General features: G+C 43.7%; 1 protein-coding gene across 3 annotated transcripts in view; it reads right to left on the bottom strand.

Moving 5' to 3' along the window:
• LOC117879806 (core histone macro-H2A.2) overlaps nucleotides 1–18,861 on the bottom strand; it is a 35,324-nt gene extending 16,463 nt beyond the window's left edge. For all 3 annotated transcript variants that reach the window (XM_034775165.1, XM_034775166.1, XM_034775164.1), the window contains exons 1-4: nucleotides 18,705–18,861; nucleotides 8,666–8,901; nucleotides 3,560–3,666; nucleotides 2,605–2,802 (exon numbers count right to left, since the gene is read on the bottom strand). In XM_034775165.1, the coding sequence (XP_034631056.1) occupies nucleotides 2,605–2,802; nucleotides 3,560–3,666; nucleotides 8,666–8,837 (477 nt within the window). In that variant the 5' untranslated portion in view covers nucleotides 8,838–8,901; nucleotides 18,705–18,861. The remainder of the gene's footprint in view (nucleotides 1–2,604; nucleotides 2,803–3,559; nucleotides 3,667–8,665; nucleotides 8,902–18,704) is intronic.
• Nucleotides 18,862–19,165: the final 304 nt, after the last annotated feature.

Below are 19,165 nucleotides of genomic sequence, written 5' to 3'. Positions count from 1 at the left end.
CAGTAACTGTAGTTTTTCAAGAGTGTTGCATCTGCAAATTCACACCTATGAGATGCACCCCTTGGTGCAGCCTAGCTTAAGGAATCTTCTAGGGAAAAAAACAGAGCCCCTCACAGCTCTGAACATTCAGACCAAAGGATGTAAGAGGCCAAGCAGACCAACACCTCAACTCCTCCTGCTAAACCCCAGAATTTTGAGAATGTAGAATTCAGAATAAGAGGGGAAGGTGGCTAGTGATGTGAATATGTAGAGGTATTATTCTCAGATACCTACAGTTATTGTTAAGTAATTCTACTTTCTTTTTAGAGGTGGTCTCTGCATTTTCCCAGCTCTGGCAGAATGGCAAGCAGTACAAACCCAGAAAGACAGGCTGAGCAACCCTAATTAGGCAACGATTGCAAAGTAAGTATTGTATCTAAGTGCCAAGTCAAGAACAGAGTTCTGCATAAAGGGGTAAACAGAGTAGTTTTCTATGATGAAAACATTACAGAAGGATGAATTGATACCACTGTAGCCTTTGTAGAGGGAGCCCTAAAGTGCTCAGGTACTCTAGCTAAGATGTAAGTGCATAATCTCATCCATTTCAATGGATGATGTATGGAAATGGCATTATCTTTACATTTATCCCCCAACGCTTCAAAAAGTCTAGGTGACGACCTAAATGACTTAGTCCTATCCAAACAAAATCTCATAGACCTCTTAACATGCAGAGTATGTAGTCTCATCAGGTTTTGGAAAGAAAAACCAAATGAGACTACAAGAGTAATGTTTTGAGTTAGGTGGAACTCAGAACCTCCTTCAACTTCTAGCAATGGGGAAAAAAACACAATTAGATACATGCTCCACCTGAGGGGTGATTGACTGATGGCCTCCTGCTAGACAGGGACAGAGGTAGGTGATGAGCCATTAGATACCTGGACCTTATAAGCAGACTAAGGAAGCTCAATAGGGGAGAGACTGCAGAGAAGGCAGGACTCTCCAGCAGGACATACAGGGAGCAGGGTAGGCTCCTGTGGTGGAAAGCCTTAAACTAGGGCCTGCAAGTAGCAGGGAGATTCCTAAGCAGGGGTGGCTCTATGGATTTTGCCACCTCAAGCACGGCAGTCAGGCAGCCTTCGGCAGCATGCCTGTGGGAGGTCCGCTGGTAACGCGGATTCGGCAGCATGCCTGCAGGAGATCCACCGGTCCCGCGCCTTCAGCGTATCCGCCGCCGAATTGTCGCCGAAGCCGTGGGACCGGTGGACCTCCCGCAGGCATGCCGCCGAAGGCTGCCTGACTCCTGCCCTCACGGCGACCGTCAGGCTGCCCCCCACGGCTTGCTGCCCCAGGCACGCGCTTGGTGCGCTCGTGCCTGGAGCTGCCCCTGTCCCTAAGGGGAGCAACTAGAGTCCCCAGAGAGAGGAGTCAGTGAAGGGAAAAACTTGCTAGACAAGAAACAACAGAGAAAGAACTCTGCAGAAGCAGGTTAGGGTCCTGTGTGGGAGACCCTGAGATAGGTCCAGTAAAAGCACTTCAGTGGCCCCTGAGGGGGCGGAAAACTAATAAGTTTAAAGATTTACTTGGCCTTTGTTGCCCCTTTTTGCTACCCTGGAATGGGTTTTAAACTTCTAAGTGACTTGACTAGAGGACTAAGCCAAAGAAGACCCTAGAAGTGACCAGTGTGCAAAGACTAGTGGTTTGCAAGGAGTGCTAGAGATAAGGATCTCTGGCAGCACTGCACTCTAACACAAGGGGGTACACTCATGGTGAGTATGTTTACTACTTTTGGTAAAAACTTTGGGTGGGGACACAGGACAGCTTTGTCCCCATGGCCTAGAGAGTGAAGGAAAGTTTAGCAGTCAAAACCTCCCATTCATTCTTCTCACAGATGTAATTGCTATTAAAAATATATATATTTTAAAAGCATTGAAATCATGTCTCCAGCAAGAGACTAAAAGGTAAGAGGAGAAGATGGAGACTGATGTGAATATACAGACATTACTCTGAGAGAATTACAAAAGGCTGATATAATGCATCCTTTTCAGCACCAAATATATATCCCATGTCAGGACAAGTTCTCTGACCACTGGAAATCTTAACCAGAAATCCTGTCGCAGTAGTGTGGCTGAAAACTTTACAGTTTTTAGCTAGAAGGTGGTGATGGTCTGTGGGTTTGTTGTTGGACTTCTTGTGAAGGAGGGTGGAAAAAATAAGGGTGGGTGATGAGGAAGTGTGTTTTATTTGCTAGAGCATCCTTTCCACAAAGGTGTTGCAGGATCCTAGTGACAGTATGGGTTTTCGTAAAAGTATCATAGAAGGTAATGTGAATGTACTTGAAAAGTATCCTCTAAACAGTGACTGCCACGATTCTGGAATCTCATTACAGAAATAATCTGATGGCTCATTTCTCCACTACCATCTACTATTTTGAGAGAAAATCCTGGACCATGTACTTCTCACTCATTATCAACCCTTACCTCCCTCTTCCAGTTGTCACAAACAAGATACCAATCAACTAATAAGCAATGGGAAGGCACCCATCTAATTTCTCCGATTCCCCTGTATCATTCTTCATTCAATCAGTCTCTCCCACTTCCCAAAACACCAAACCTAGTTTTTGCTTACCTTTTTGGGTGCCCGGGCTTTGGTAGCCTTTGCTTTCTTTCCACTCTTCTTGCTCACCAAGGATTTCCTCCCTCTCTTTTCAGGAGATGGGGAAAGGATAGTTTCAGATTTGCCTTTGGCACCTCGTTTTTTGGCAAGAAGCTCTGGTTGAATTCTGGGCAGGACCCCTCCACTTGCAATGGTCACTCCTTTTAGCAACTGCAGGGAGAGGCAGTGTAAAGAAGCATGACTTATCTGATTAAAATCCCTCACTCTTGACTAGAACTGTCCTCATAGACTACACTGCACTATACACAAGTAGAGTATACAATATTTAAAACACTCATTTTATTCTATTTGTGGCATTTGTACTGTAATGCTCATACAAAAGTAACAATGCACTTCACAATAATTATTTAATAGCAAAGGTAAACAGCCTGAAATTAAAGGATGCTGGCTAGGGATACAGAATTATAGACATAAAAGCAATTAAGGAATTCTCCATCTGCCAAGCCTAGTATAAAAAATAACTCAGCTATGGATCAGATTAATAAACTAGAGATAGAGTACTGCTGAAACTCTAAGTGACAATGATAGATTCTGGCATTATTTATGGGAGCACTGTAGGAATGGGGTCCTGATGTACACACAATAAAATCTCTCCCATAAAGTCAACTACGCATTCATATATTACTGGCAAATCACTTGACAGAACATGCAGGTGGCCATTTAAAACATAAAGAACAAGGGATTACCTACAGTTTCCTTTTCCATTCCTTACACAAATAAGAGTCCATGGCATAAAAGTCGTTTTTGTTCTTATGTTGGCGGGCAGATTCTTGTTTCATTTTCTGTTGTGGGAACCATCTTGGACTCATCTGAATACCACACTGGACTGTTTCTAAACTTTAAGTATGGCAGCTGTACTTGAGCGACAGTGTACAGACAACCATACACTAAAATTCTGAAAGCATACCTGGTTCAGTTCCTCATCATTGGCAACTGCCAGGAGGATGTGTCTGGGGGCAATTCTTCCCTTTTTGTTGTCTCTTGCTGCATTCCCTGCTAGCTCTAGTATTTCAGCTGCAAACACATTGGGGGCAAAAATCAGCAACAGAAAAGCAACAAATCTAACAAAATTGGAGTGCAGGCTTTCTTCAGGGAATAATCAAGCATCTTGTTCCCCACTCCAGAATCTGATGTGCAGTATCACAGCATCTTTCTGACCAACTTCTGTAAGGTATCGTTTCCAGATGTGGGGGGTTTTTTTGGCTTTAAAGGGACAATAGCAAATAACTGAAATCCCAGGTTTGATCTACTTAGAAATTATCCTATTTTGGTGGCAAATGTTCTCAAGATAAGAACAGCCTGACTTTCATTTACACTAATGCCACTTTATATCGCCAAAGCAGTGTAAACTGGCTTTAGTGTAAAGGAAAATCAGGCTAAACATCTTTTTATTACAAATCTACCACTCCTTACTGAAAAACATAGAAACTAAACAATAGTCAATGTTTATGTAAGATTACCAAAAATATTTTGTGATCCTTTCCTACTTTTCTAAACAGACACTGTAAAAAGCTAGGGTGCTAAAAATTGGTTCATGTAATTCTATATTGCTTTCTTCAAATCTCAAGTTAAAATGCTCTTTCAAAAAATGTCAGCAGCCCAAAATTCACAAGTAATCCTATAACAATAAAACAGTGTGAGCATCCAATGGAAAAAACAAAAATCTAGTAGAGAGTCTTGATGGTGAGGACTCTTAGGACTAGACAAGTAAAAGTGCTGCTGGCAAGGAGTGAGGTGCATTGATATAATTGTGGTGAAGGCCAGTAGAATAGAACTGAAAGGAAATGCTACAGGTCTAGATTGAGGGGCACTGACAAAGCTGTGTGAAGATTCATTTTACAGAAGGAAGAGTTTTGGTTTGGATGCAAGTAGGTAACTTGCTACCCAGATTCTGACTGCATGAACTGTTAGTTGTGATTCCTTCCAGAAATTTCAGGGATTGATGGTCATGCCATAGTTCACGTGAAAAGTAGTTTCTCTAGATTTGCAATAAGGTTTCAGCTGTGACCTACCACCTCAGTTACCTTTTTTGTGATTTATCTAGATGTAACACACAGGCCGATGTGATTTTTCTTTATTTGCTACAATTTTTTTAAAACGATGTTCAACTCCATCAGTGGAACTCATTAACTTCTCAAATTTAACCTTGTATATAGTGAAAAACAGGAAGAACCTGTTCCTTGGTTCCTTGTACCGCTACTAGTATATTAATGGGGGGCAGGGGTTGTTTGGTTGGGTATCTTTGTGCATTAAGTAAGCATAAAAATAATATTGGAGCACTGATTTATTTTAAGAATGTCCAATGTCCCGCTCTTCTCTTGCTTTTTAAAATTTTGTTAACTGGGGTTCAAGTCACAATTGCATCAGTCCTTCATTGGTGATATTGTACTTTTTTCTCATAGAAAAAAAAATAACTGCAAGAGGTATAAATACAAAAATCTCCAAGGAAAACTCACTGGAAATTTATAGAAAACTACTTGGCTTATCATCCAGGGACAACAGCAGAAAGCACAGGTGCTGGAACTAGGGGTGCTGCCACACCTCCTGGCTTGAAGTGGTTTCCATCATATACTGATTTACTATTTCGTTGAATGGCTCTGAGCACCCCACTATAAACATTATTCCAGCATCCCTGGCAGGAGGTTTAACTCCACAGGAGGAAAAGAGGTCTTCAATACTGCAAACCTGTCCTCCCGTTTTTACTACTTCTTAGTGTACAAAATAAACCCTAAGCAGCAAAATATGAATGTTAAAGCTGTAAAAGTTGTTTGGAATTATTAGTAATGAGTTATGTAAAAAACTATTAGCAGCTATTTAATATATAAACTATTAAACACTACCTATGTTAAAAGAACATTATTAAAGTTGCAAAATCAAGCACTCAAGAATTAGATGCTAGAATTAAGACTGCCTGTGTGACCTTAATCTGACTCCCTTGTACCTATACATTCATCCCAGTGCAGGTTCATCCTGTGCACTGAAGGAGGCAGGGGATCTGTGGAACATTTAGTTTGCACAGGCAACCTTCATTCTGGTGTTTCCTAAATTCTGATTGCTTGATTTTGCAACTTTAATAATGTTCTTTTAAACATTGTCTGCCAGTCTTTCTCACTGGGCACCTCATCCAATCCCAATCTCCCCCTGGCTCCTTGTCCCAGTAGCTCTGCCCAGCCAGTCTTATTTTCCACCCAACACTCCATCTCCTTGTCAGATCTGACTCTCCCCCCTAGCTGCCCATTCTTCCTGATTAGTTCCTATCCCCAGTCTCCTTGTCTAGCTAGTTCCAGTTTCTTCTGTCCAATCTCAATTCTCCTTCTTCCCCTGCCAAATGGCTCCTAGTCCCAAGCTGCCTCCCATGACTTCCAGTTCATCTCCTAGCTTAAGCAGTCCAAACCTCCCTTCCCCCAACTTCCAACCCCAATCTTTTTGCCCAGCTATTCTCAGTCTGCCTTCACTCCCCCGGCTCCTAGTCTCCTATCCTAACCAGTCCCAATCTCTCCCCGCCCCTCCAATCCCAATCTCACCAGATTGCTTGTCCCAATATACAGCAGAACCTGTTTATCTGACCTTCCATTATCCAGTTCTCCTTATTAATTGAACAACCAGCACACACAGGTCCAGAAGTGGGCGATCTCTCCTGTGGCTGTTAGACGGTGCTGCAGCCTCGCACTTTCCCATTCTCTGGATTATCTGAATTTTTGATTATCTGATCTGGCTCTGGTACCAATTGGATCACATAAACAGGGTTCTGCTGTACTTCTTCTCCCTCCTTCCTTCAGTCCAGCTTTTCTCCCTTCTGTATTCAGCTCAGATGACTTCCTCCTCCACACAGCCTGAGTACCAGCAGAGGGATCATTGTGAGCACAGGAGAGACAGGCTCCTTGTTCTCAGTTCCAGTACCCAGCTTCACCCTAGTCAGGAGCAGTAATTACAGGGAAAGTCCTTCTGAGCCCCTGTAGCCCTGGGCAGTAGAAGGCTCAGGGCCATTGTGGGCATGGTGAATGCATAGTCCAGTCACATGTAGGAGCTGTGAGGCTGGAGCAAGCTACAAGGATTTTAACTGTTAAAAATCAAAGACCTTTCTACTGAGTATATGCAAACTGCAGCTTTTTCAAAGGCTTACAACTTGGCCAAATTTGGACAGAAGTCCCAAGACAGTTGCTAGGAAGGGAGGAGAGATTGGAGGATCCATGTAACAATGGATCCTCTTGGCCTCACTCTTCCCAATCTCCCTCTCAGCTATGCAAGTATCCCCTTAGAGCCGTGTTCCATGCCACAGAGGGCTAAGGATGCTCTGCAAGGTCTTCCCAAATCATGCCCCTGCCCTTGTATAGCATAACTTCACCATATCCTTCTAAGAGGGATTTAGGCTCCTACAATGGTCAGGGAAACAATGTTTCTTTAATATATAAAATAGGACTGTGTAAATATGGGTTTATTTACGTATGCACACTCGAGATTTTGGAACAAACAACTTAATTGATAATATATTAGAAAATGAAAGAGAGGAAGGCACAACCACCATTTCAGACTTTGAGTCTGTTTCTCTGAAGGTTGGATCTTTTTCCTGTGGCAATTCATTCTCAACTTATTTTTATGGATTTATTATTTCTTGCAGTTGGATGAGCTATAGGTGGACAGAAATGCTTTATTTAAACTTAACTGTATTTGTACCATATAAACAATATTTTTCTTTTTAACTTCAAAACCAGTGTTAGATAAAGGTGAATTCTGATTCCAGAATTGCTTTATGGCGAATATGAAAGTGTCACCAGCATTTTGCTCCCTCCTGTTAGATATAATCAAAAACCTGAAAACTAGATTTGCTTATTTCTTCAATGTCTCAAAATAAGCCTTCTGTATTATGCATTTGAAAAGGAAACTTATTCCTTATGATTTTTTTGACAAGGAGAGGAGTTATAACGGAGGCTGCATCAAATATGTGTAAAAGGGACTAGATAGCAATTGCTACAGACACATATGCTGTTACATGGGCAGGCAGGCTCCATGCATCCCCCATGCAGCTCTTGCAATGAACTGTAATTGTGAATTGCAGCACATTCAACTAGTCCAGGCCTCAGACTCCTCACAGTTCTCCTAATACACCTCAGTCTTCAACTGTGACATCCCTGTAATTCCAACCTGAGCCTTCCCTCCAACAGGTACGACGATATTATGCTAAGGGGCTATTTTGTGATGTGGACAAATTTATATTATGGTGAAACTGAAGCTTAATTCTTCTAGATCTGAATAAGAATATGAACTTGAATGTGTTCATAGGTGAAAACCAAGTGCAGCACCAGCAACCTGTGTCACCTCCCCCACCCCCATCCTTGGTGCATTATGTTCAATTTCATGGCATCACATAAAGCTTAGGTATTTACTGAAGTTAAAACACATTCTCTAACATCATTAAAGGTAGGTGTGTGTGTGGGGTGGGGGGGAAAAGGGGGTTGGGTTTTTGTTTGTTTTCTGGACATGTAAGCAAGCAGAAACGGTTTCATAACAAAGCTGAACCACAACCACATTTCACAGCCACTTTAACAAGTTTTGTTTTTTTTGTTTTGGGTTTTGTTTGTGGGCTTTTTTTTGGTAAGGGTAGATGCAGTTAAAGAGAATGTAGTTTAATTTAACTAGAACATGCTATTAGAGTAATGTGAATTCTCCTTTTTCTCATCTGTTATTCTCATCCAACTCTCTCAAAGTCCTACATTGGTCTCTCTTTTGTGAAAAAAGTACTCAATGCAACACCCTTTATGGCCCATCACACTTTTAGATCAGGCAAAGAGATCATTGCAGAACAGTAACACGATCCTTCCACATAGAGATCAAGCATGCTGCCTCTGCTGCTCCAATATGTGAAGGAATCCACCTCAACCTATTAAATGCATTTTGGTATATTCTATACTCTTTTAGAGCTTGTTCCCCCACCCCCCCGCCAGTGTGCATAGCCCATGGACTTCACTTGGCTCTGTACATGATCAGCACTTCTAAAATGAGGCTCTTAATTTACCTGCTAGGTATTCTATGACAGCTGCCATGTAGACTGGCGCTCCAACACCTATCCGGTACTTGTATGTTCCTTTCCTCAAGTAGCGCATCATCCTCCCCACAGGGAAAATAACACCTGCCCTGCTTGAGCGTGACATTTTGGACATTTTCTTTTTCCCACTTCGGGCAGACATCTTGCTGCTATATTCCTTTCAATTTGCTGACAGAAAGTTTTTATTTACTTGCACCTACACAAAGCTGCAAGGGAAAAGAGATGGATTGATGGTGAGTATAGAATAGTTCTACAGAACAGTATCAATATAGACTTGCTTGTGCTTTCTCACAGAGACATTGATCTGGCCACAATAAATACAGATATTAAAGCAGAAGCATCACTTATCAAACAGCATACAATCTGAGCACTCAGAACACTATAATCTGTGTTCTTTTGCGTACTGTATATTAAGACAGAAATAGATCAGGAAGAGCAGTTTGGGGAATACAAGAAAATTGAATGCACATTAACTGATTATAATATAGAAAAAAACTGCTGCTATTCAATATATCTGTAAACATCTCTTTGTTGTGTATAGCAGTGATGATGCATCTGCAGTGGAAGGATTTAATTCTTGCTAAATGCCTTAAAATCAGTTTACAAAGTGAGGGGAATATTTTCAGCATACCATGGTGGGAGATAGGCTTGTAGCACTCATCATTATTTAATGAAGTTTCATTTGGTTCTGTTTGTTACGGTAAATAAAACTACATAAAATAAACTACATTAAAAGAATGTTACGGTAAAACACTCAAAAATTAGGGAATACCAGAAGTGAGGTTGCCCATGCAACCTTAAGTCAGCTGCCTTATGTGGATGCATTCTTATGCAGTCTTGCATTAAATGGCCACATACTTTTATTTATTTTTTCCTTTAGGGCCCCGTCTCATTAGTACACAAAAAAAGGCAATGCTTATTGAATGGGTAGCTATTAATATTTCTTTTTATCCTCACCATTTAGTGTGTGGCTACATGCTTTAATTACTGTATACCATTCAAAACCTGTGTATGGGCTTTTTTATGGCACTCATCATTGCATCTGAGTGATTTACAAACATTAATGAATTTCTTTATAACACACATATCAGATGGGGTGGCATTATTACTATTTATTAGATGGGGAACTGAGAGATTAAGGCCTATGTTGTCAAATACGTCCACTAATTTTGCTGCCCAAATTTAGATGCTTAAAATCTGATTTTTCAGAGTAGTTGGTATTTTTATAGTACTTCAGATGTTCAAAGCATAGCTCGCATTAACTTCATTTGCAGTTGTGAGAGCTCAACATTTTTGCAAATGAGGCTCCCAATGTCTCAATCAAGCTGGGCACTCAGATAGGGAGGAACACACAAGTGGCCACCTGTGGAAAATTTTGATTTTAGTGACCTGCCCAGCATTCCATTGGAACTCTGGCAGATGCAGATAAAATCCAGTTCTCAAAAGTGGCATTCAACTATCTTAACCATGAAACCATCCTTCCTCCTCTTGTAATTCCATGCCTCATTTACTAAACACTTTCCCACTATAACAACAAATGTGGTCAGGGGTCCTTCAGACAACAGCCTAATTCACTACTCAACCCTGATTCATTCCTTGAACTCCATCTACCTTGTGCACTAAACGAGGCAGGGTTTGGTCAAAGTTGGGTGGATTTTCAAAGGTCTCCTGGCACCATAGCAATCCTCCTGTCACACCTCAAATCATGGAGGAACTGGAGTTTCTCAATTAAAAGGTTGTAAGAATTTTTTTAACATGGGCAAAGCAACATATTTCTCCCCAACCTCATTCTCTAAAATGGCTGAACCATTTGTTAAAAACCCAGCCTGAGGGCTTGGCTACACTTGCAAGTTAGAGTGCATTAAAGCAGCCCTGGGCGCCCTAGCTCACTACCTGTCCACACTGGCAAGGCACGTAGAGCGCTCTGACTCCAGGGCTAGAGTGCTCCTGGTACTCCACCTCGGCGAGAAGATTAACACTTGGTGCACATTGACTGAAACGCCCAGGCGTTGGTGTGAACAAGGTGTTGCATTACTGTGCTCTGATCAGCTCTGAAACATCCCATAATCCCCTTAAATCAAGTGGCCACTCTTGTCATTGTTTTGGAATCACTGCAGGAATGTGGATATGCCCTTTGAAAGCTCCGTTTCTGACAGCCGGCATGCTTATCTGCTCCGAGACAAAGCAACCATTCACTGTGGAATTCTGTGTGTGAGAGAGAGAGGCGGGGGGGAGAAGGAGGGGGTCTGTTGCTGCCTGAACTTACAAGACAGCATGCGGACATGCTCTCAGCCCCCCAAAAACCCACTCTCTCTCCTCCCACATACACACAACATACTCCCTGTCACACTCCACCCCACCCCCTCATTTGAAAAGCACATTGCAGCCACTTGCATGCTGGGATAGCTACCACAATGCACTGCTCTCTGTGGCTGTTTCAAGAGCTGCTAATGTGGCCACGCCAGTGCGCTTGCAGCTGTCAGTGTGGACAGATTGCAGTGCTTTCCCTACTGCGCTCTACGAAGGCCAGTTTAACTCAAAGCGCTCTACATCTGCAAGTGTAGCGATGCCCTGAGGTAGACACCAGCATGGAAAATTGCAGCCCCAATGATTAAGTTTGGCAGTTATAAGCAATCAAAAGCAGGGTGTTAGGGTGGAAGGCAAGCTGAACTACCTGTAGTTCACTGTCTGTTCACTGTTCACAGTAGTTCACTGTCGGTTCTGCCTATAATAACTACAGGGAGCTGGATCATCCCTTGTGAATGTGTACATAGTTAAATTTGGAAGGATTAGATGTTTATTGGTGAATGTTGGCAAACGTTGATTTCAACATACACACGCAAACCAATGAAAAATATTTCTATCCATAATTTACAGATAGGCAAAGTAAGAAATATGCTGCTGAGAACATAGTTTCATTTAAGGATATTTACCTTGTATATTTTGACATGTGATATTGACAATTTGTCTTTTAACAGTTATACAGCTATAACCTTTTGAATCTCAACGTCTACTGTCACTTCATAATTTTTATCTGACCCTCCCATAATTTCCAGCAATTGTGAAAATTTAAATTGATAAAAATAAGTTATAAATAAGCATCGATTTTTATCCACTGAAATTATATTTAAAAAAAAACCCTCTAATTCTGCCAAGGCTATATTTAGCGTTCCTCCTTTCCATGTGGCAGAGAGTGAGAGCCACCTCTGTAACACTCCTTCTTGCTGTGTCTTATGTGAATGGAGGTCCATTAAGTTCAGGAGGTAGAATTGAGCTGAGATAGGGAGAAATAGGGAACAGGCTGTACTCCACAAAACCACCCCTCTTTGTTCTGCTCCTGCTTTTTCAGCTGGAACTCTGGGAGGCAAATTATATGGGTCAGAGGTGTATTAACACCCTCCTCTGGGTCGCCTTCACAGCTGCTACTGGGCAGCCACAGGAGCCAACCTCCATGGAGCTGGGAGGAGGTCCCTCATCTCTTGCCCTAAAGGGAATGATTACCAGTTTTTCTGCCCCTCTGGCTTCCTCCTGTAGAAGTTTTCCATGGGAAGAGACAATCTAGGCTAGGCTTAAGGAGCAAAGAAAATAAAATCTAGCTCCCTCCTTGCTTCTTCCTGTTTTGTGGAAACAATAAACAAGTTTCCTGGGTAAATGTTATGACAACTCTGGAATCAGCCATTTTACTTAAACAGTATAAAAGGCTTTTAGCTACAGATACAGCTTCAGCTATTAGTCAAGTAATTGCTACATTTTAATTTTGTAAAGATAGCTGTCCACCTTAATGCCTAATTCTGATCCCAGTTACTCCACAGTAAGTCCTGTGCCACTCTACTGAAGTATATGAAGAATTTGGCTGCAGCACCTGATGCTTCTGCTGATGAAGACATATGTATAGAATTTCTCTCATATGCATTCACAGCAAAGGAACAAGAAAAAAGGAAAAGGTTAAGTTGAAAAGGATTGTGGTGACATGAAGTGAGGCACTGTGGGAAATCTATTCTATGGCTGTAGATAAGGGCATTTCTGAGTTCCAGAGCATGATGAAGGCACAACACAGAACTCTCTTCCCACTCCATTCAAATCTTTTTATTTTTTAACACCCACATTTTTCAGCCTGCTTTCAGTTTTTATGCCCTAAAACGGGGGTTGCCACAGAGAACCTGATCTTTTCCAATTTTACATGTGTAATTTCAAGGTCCTACATTGTCACGACCAAACTTTCTGAGGGGGGCTGCATGTGAAACCTCTTGAATTGAGGCGAGGGCACTGCTTTATGACATGTGTTGTTCACTCATTGCAGGCGCTAAGCTTGTTGCCTCAACAGCTCTTGCAATCCCTGACAGATTGGGAGTGAAGGACAAAACTATAACCGGGAATAACAACATAATATAGTGTGCTTCTGTGATCAGGATCTTAACAGCCTTTGATATCACTGCATCACAAAGACACATTCAAAATCCATTTGAGAACACTGAAATCCAGGTCTAGTTCTTCTGTTTATTCCAAGGGAGTGACTATATGAAAAGGCCCACCTGTCCAATACTAGTCTAGATGTTCTAAATTGCTCATCTTTAACAGCCATCAGGAAATCAAGGACACTTTCTTTGGGAATCTAAATTGAATTCTAGCTACACTTATGCCACATTTAAGAAAGAAAAATACCAGAGAGTCAACAGTGGTCTAAAATACCCCCGGTTTGTCCTTATCCACCATGCTGCTGATTTTCCTTTCTGAATGTGTTTATTAATAGGTATAGTAACGAAAACTAAGGGAGAATAAACTAATAACCTTGTAGACAGACATACTAAGAATTCAAGATACACGTGACCTCATTATGAATTCCTAAATAATTACCAATTTTGAATCAAGTGCTGTTATGTTATATTATGGGAACTAATAAAATTGCCATTTGATCTAAAATCTAATTACTGGATAAATATTTGCTCTAAAATGTCAGTAGTGGGACTACTGAATGAAAAATAAAAAAATCCCACAACAATGCTATTTTATGATGTCATTAGCTGATTCCCCCCCCCCCCCCCTTCTGCCCCCTTTTTAATTCTGTGGCTGAATTTAACACTCTGGCAGCAAAGGATGAATTGCATTAGGGATATCATGGTAATGGATGCAATACTGTGATAAACACTATGCCAGGCTTCAGGAAACAGCCATATACTGCCACACAACTGTGCCAATGCACCTCAATCCTGAACTTTAGCAGTGCTGCACAATGGTTTGCAATTTTATTTCACAACATTTTAACAGAATTTCCCCTTGGTAACTGTTCTGTGTTTTCAGGCCCAGTGACTGTTCAATAAACTTTTGCTTTTTACAAAATAATGATGAAAGCAAGTTCTCCGACAAGATGGAAGGAGTATTACATAAGCTACTTTACAAATTATGTTGACCAAAAGAGGACATGAGATAGCATACTGCAGTAAAAACCAAAATGAAACTGCCAAACTTATTTAATTTGTCACAAGCCAGTCTTAAACTCAGCACTTTATCTTATAACATTGAATAATCTCACTAACACATCCTTTTTAGTTCTTATAATTGTCATTCAAATGGCTATCAAGTATCTATCTAGCTCAAACTCACGCTAAATTAATCTCTCTTCCATTGTTTTTGAAGGACAAAATCCTGCGTCTTTCTAAGTCAATGACAAAACTACAATAGGAGGAGGATTTGGCCCATCAGAAATGTTGTGGTTGCATTCAGCATCTGTGTTAAAAGATCAAAGCACATTGGTAGAGCTGTGGATATGAAAAAGTACCAGACTACAAAATAATGAGAGAAATTATTACATTATATATGTTCTCTCATTGTGCAATTAAATCATTTTCCTAACTCCCTCGTCCCTCACTGTGTCTAATTTTCCATCCTCTCCCTTTACCTGATCATTATTTTTCCTAATAATCCCACAACTGTCACACATTTCTGTGCAACTGTTCCTTGCACTTCTCCCCAACTGCTGTTTTCCAACTGTCAAGGAACCGTTGGATTACAACACTCTTTCCTTCTTATTCTAAAGAATTTTTTTTTATGAGCTTCAGGTCAGGGCTGAGATACCTTAACAGAACCTTGTGAGAACCTGAACATGCAAGTGGTGTTAGAATAGGTCAGGATTGAGGTGCATTGGCCAAATGGAGTAAAGAAAGCTTAAACATATGTACCATGTCTGGCTCTAGCTAATGATGTTACCCCTCAACAGCATGATCACTAAAACAAATCAACCTGATTTGCATGCGTGTGCACATATGTTTGTGGGACCAAAGCTTCAGTTATGAAAGTAACAAGGAGTCCGGTGGCACCTTAAAGACTAACAGATTCATTTGGGCATAAGCTTTCGTGGGTAAAAAACCCACTTCTTCAGATGCATGGAGTGAAAATTACAACATGCATCTGAAGAAGTGGGTTTTTTACCCACAAAAGCTTATGCCCAAATAAATCTGTTAGTCTTTAAGGTGCCACCGGACTCCTGGTTGTTTTTGTGGATACAGACTAACACGGCTACACCTCTGACACTTAGTAGTTATGAAATAGGACTTCCCTTTATTTCATCCAGTCCCAATCAAAGTATGCTAATTTAAGTGAGCTCTGAGTTTCTGTTTCTCAAGCTGTTTTGCCAGCATGAGCTGAGTTTATAGGACTCTTACCCCTGACTGACATAAGTTTCACTGACCAAAGTGCCAGTGTGGACAGCGCTGTCAGTGGGAGACGCTCTCATGCTGACATAGCTACCGCCACTCGTTGGGGGTGGTTTAATTATGCCGACGAGAGAGCTCTCTCCTGTTGGCATGGAATGGCTATATGGAAGACCTTTACAGTGGTGCTGCTGTAACGTATGTAGTGTAGACATAGCCTTAGAGTACACTGCAGTCTACAAAATTTGTGCTGAAACTCGTAGGCTTCTAAACTTGCACAGTATCTATATTTTTCAGGGTAAAAGTTCCCTTGACACCTAAGTTTCTGCTTTTGAGCATCCACAATGTTACCTCACTCTAGGCCTTTGGACTCCTATCTTCCACCTAAGCACCAGAGCAATCTACAGGGAAGATAGACATTCATCTGCCTAACTTACACGCAGGACTCAATTCGGTAGGTGTGTTCAGAAGCTGCCTGCCAGATTTGGTCCCATTTAAAATGTACTGGTAGTGGCTACTGCCACCCCCATTATAATTTTTATTCCAGTGGTTAAAGTGGGGAAGGGGACAAGTTCAAAATGTATCTTGAATGTGTGTGTGTGTGGGGGGTGTTTGTAGTGCATTCTACAACGGACAAGAAACCTGTTAAAATTTAACAGAAAGGGAAGATATTTTCCTTTTTATAGACACCAGCAAGAAAAAAAAGTTGTTGCATGTACAGGAAGGGGGCTTGGAAAACTAGGACAACTAAAACCATTATTTGTCTGAAAAATGTTTGCCTACTACTGCTTCACATAACACCTAAGATTACCATATCTAAAAGTGATTCAAACATATTGTTTTCATTTTGCTTAATTTGTGTACTTGGTAATATATTGTTTGTTTTTATCCTATTACTGAATTATTTCCCCTTTTTGTTTAGGTATGCTTTTCACACAGCAACAACAGTGATAGGAACTTGTAAACAAATTATTATAAATCCACACAAATCAGCAGTGGTATACAGAGGCAGATATAGTAACTGCAATTATTTCTAACTCAATTTTTAAAACTAACTGGATTTCAAGTTGTGTGCCGTGATTTAGCTGTATCAATCCCAGGATATTAGAGAGGAAAGGTGGGTAAGGTAATATCTTTTATTGGACCAACTTCTGTTGGTAAGACAAACAAGCTTCTAAGCATACACAGAGCAAAACTTCAGGTTTGGGAAACATACTCAGTATCACAGCTAATACAAGATCTGAACAGATTGTTTAGCTTAAGTAGTTACTACACATTTCAAGGGACTATTCAGGGTGAATCACCTTGAACGGGACACTTCACCCTGAATAGTCCCTTGAAATATGTGCAGTTATGTGCAGTACATTTCACAGACCTGTGTATGATCAAAAGCTTGTCTCCGGCTGTCTACACTACGGACCTTGTAGTGGAGAGAGCTCTCCTGCCAGGATAATTAAACCACCCCCAATGAGCGACGTTAGCTATGTCAGCAGGAGAGCCTCTCTTGCCAACATAGAGCAGTCGACACCAGCACTTTTGGCGGTGAAAGTTATGTCCGTCAGGGGGCAGGGTGTGTTTTTATTGGACAGAAGTTTGTCCAATAAAAGATATTACCTCACCCACCTTGTCTCTGGATTTAAAGTTAACAGTATCCCTTTAAACAGGCCCTAAAGGAAGGCCACTGGCCAAAAATGAGAATAATCATAAGAAAATATGGAGTTAGTAGGAGCTTCAGCACAAGAGTAACTGAGATAACTGTGAATGTTTGAGATGTTTTGAAGTTGGTGGCAGGCAAATTTCTGACCCCAATGATGGAGATGAAGTGAAATGTGGGAGTTGAGGAGTTGTGGAAGAGATATAGGAGTTGATGAATATGGCTGACCAGAGGGTAGATAATCAGCAGCCCCCTTTCCCCAGGTGAGTTTGTAGGAGGCTGGCAGCAGTGTGCAGCACCAGCGTGCCTAATGGCACGTGACATGCTAATATAGACATTAGACAAGAGAGAGCAGCCGCCGCAGCTCTGCCACAAAGGGAAACTGAGTCTGTACTAAGGGGACGGGGGTCATTTTCAGCCCACGCGGGCGCCCCACACGCTGCCCTGGTGGAAAGGGCAGCCCAGGGCGGGCGGCTCCGAACGTGCCTGTGCACAAGACATGTTTCCGTTGCTACCCCGCGCTCAGCCCCCGCAGGGTCCGAGCTCAGCGCAGGCGGGGACCCAGCGGGGCGGGGAGGGCGGCGCTCTAGCCCAGCGAACGAGAACAGGCTCTGCCGTCTCCCCGCAGCAGTGTCGGGCTGCGATTGTTTTGTTTTCCCCGCGGTAGCCTCTGCGGCGCTTGTCTATTTAAGGGGCCGGGCTTCTAGTCCAACAGCAGCCTTTTGTCAAATCTCAACCCGCCTTTTTTTTCAAATGCAAACTGCCAAGGCCCCTTCCCCGGCACCTCCTGCGCGACTCGGCTGTCTGCGCTCTTCGCCAGACAACAGACCCGCCCCCCAACGCATGGTGCGCGCGCTCATTGGCCGAGCCAGAGATTAAAGCACCGGCGCGCACAGCGGGAGAACTAGGGGGGCGTGAAGTGATTGGCCGAAGGGCTAGAGACTCGGACATGCGAAGGACATCTTCTCTGACGTGGGTGGTGAAAGTCGCGCGCCGACTAGGGCATAAGGGGGCCCGGGGTACGAGGCGCGCTCCGAACGGCTCGGGGCTATACGAGCGACTCACTGGGGCGCGCGCGCCAGAGGAGAGGGGGCTGTTAGAGGGCGTGCGCCCGCCGGAGGGAAGGGATCTTCCCGCGCAAACCCCAAAGATCGAGTCTCAGGTGCCGGTGGGCTGCCAGCCCCGCCCCCAGAGCACGGCTCCGGGGGGGGGGGGCTGTAGGCTTAGCTCGATGGAGGCTGCCATTAACCGGGCTCCGACCGAAAGGGCGTCCCGGAAAGGGAAGCGGAGGGGGAGTGCCCTCGCCTCGCCCCACTCCCCCGGGGAGAGTCACACAGGGAGGGAGAGAGCGCGCACACCCCCTCCGGACCGGGCCGCTGGGAATCGCTCCTGGCGCCGCACAGCGCAGCCTACAGAGCACCGGCTCCGCATCCCCGGGGTCCGGTCACCACCCTGCGCCCAGACCTCCCACAGCTGGGGCCCGCCTCGGCCCTACGTGCCCCCGGCCAGGCCTTTCCCTGGGGTCAGCCCGCGCCTAGCGCCGGCCCGCCCCCATCCCTCGGAGGATTCCTTCACCCCGGGCTAGCGGGTTGGGGCAGCCGCCCTGCCTCAGCCGCGGGTGGAGAGCCTGGGCAGACAGAGCGTCCGATCTTCGCTTTCCTCGCCCGGCCCCCCCAATGCTCCGCACCCGCCGGGCCTCTCTCCTCACCTGCCCGGAGGTCGCCGCCGCCTTCCCCGCCTCGGGAGGCTCCTGCTGCCGCTGACTCCCCTGGGCTGCTCTCGCCTGCCGCTAGCTTTCTCTTGTATTGTATGTTTCAATGGCGGCGGCAGCTCTGGAGGGGGACGGAGAGGGGGGGCTCCTTCTTCTCCACATACCGCCTCTAGGAGGAGTCACTGCAGCTTGCCTGCAACAGCCCCTGCCGCCCGCACACAGCGCGCTGCCTCTCCCTGGCCAGGCCCGCTGGCTCCTGTCTTCCAAAACCGACCCGCTGACGATGAAAGGGCTCCCCGGCCTTGGCTGCGGGGGTGCCGTGGGTCAGTGCATAAATAAAAGCAGGCTTTCTTGAGTGCAGGGATAGTCTGGCCTGCCGGGGGGGGGGGGCAGATAGAGTTGGCGCCATTGTGAGGTTTAGGGGTCCTTTAAATGACATGTTTGATGGGACATTAAAT

This window comes from Trachemys scripta, chromosome 7 (genome assembly GCF_013100865.1).
Source record: "Trachemys scripta elegans isolate TJP31775 chromosome 7, CAS_Tse_1.0, whole genome shotgun sequence".
Classification (NCBI taxonomy): Eukaryota; Metazoa; Chordata; order Testudines; family Emydidae; genus Trachemys; species Trachemys scripta.
The sequence above is the reverse complement of the archived record's forward strand: the minus strand, read 5'-3'. Positions and strand labels throughout refer to the sequence as shown.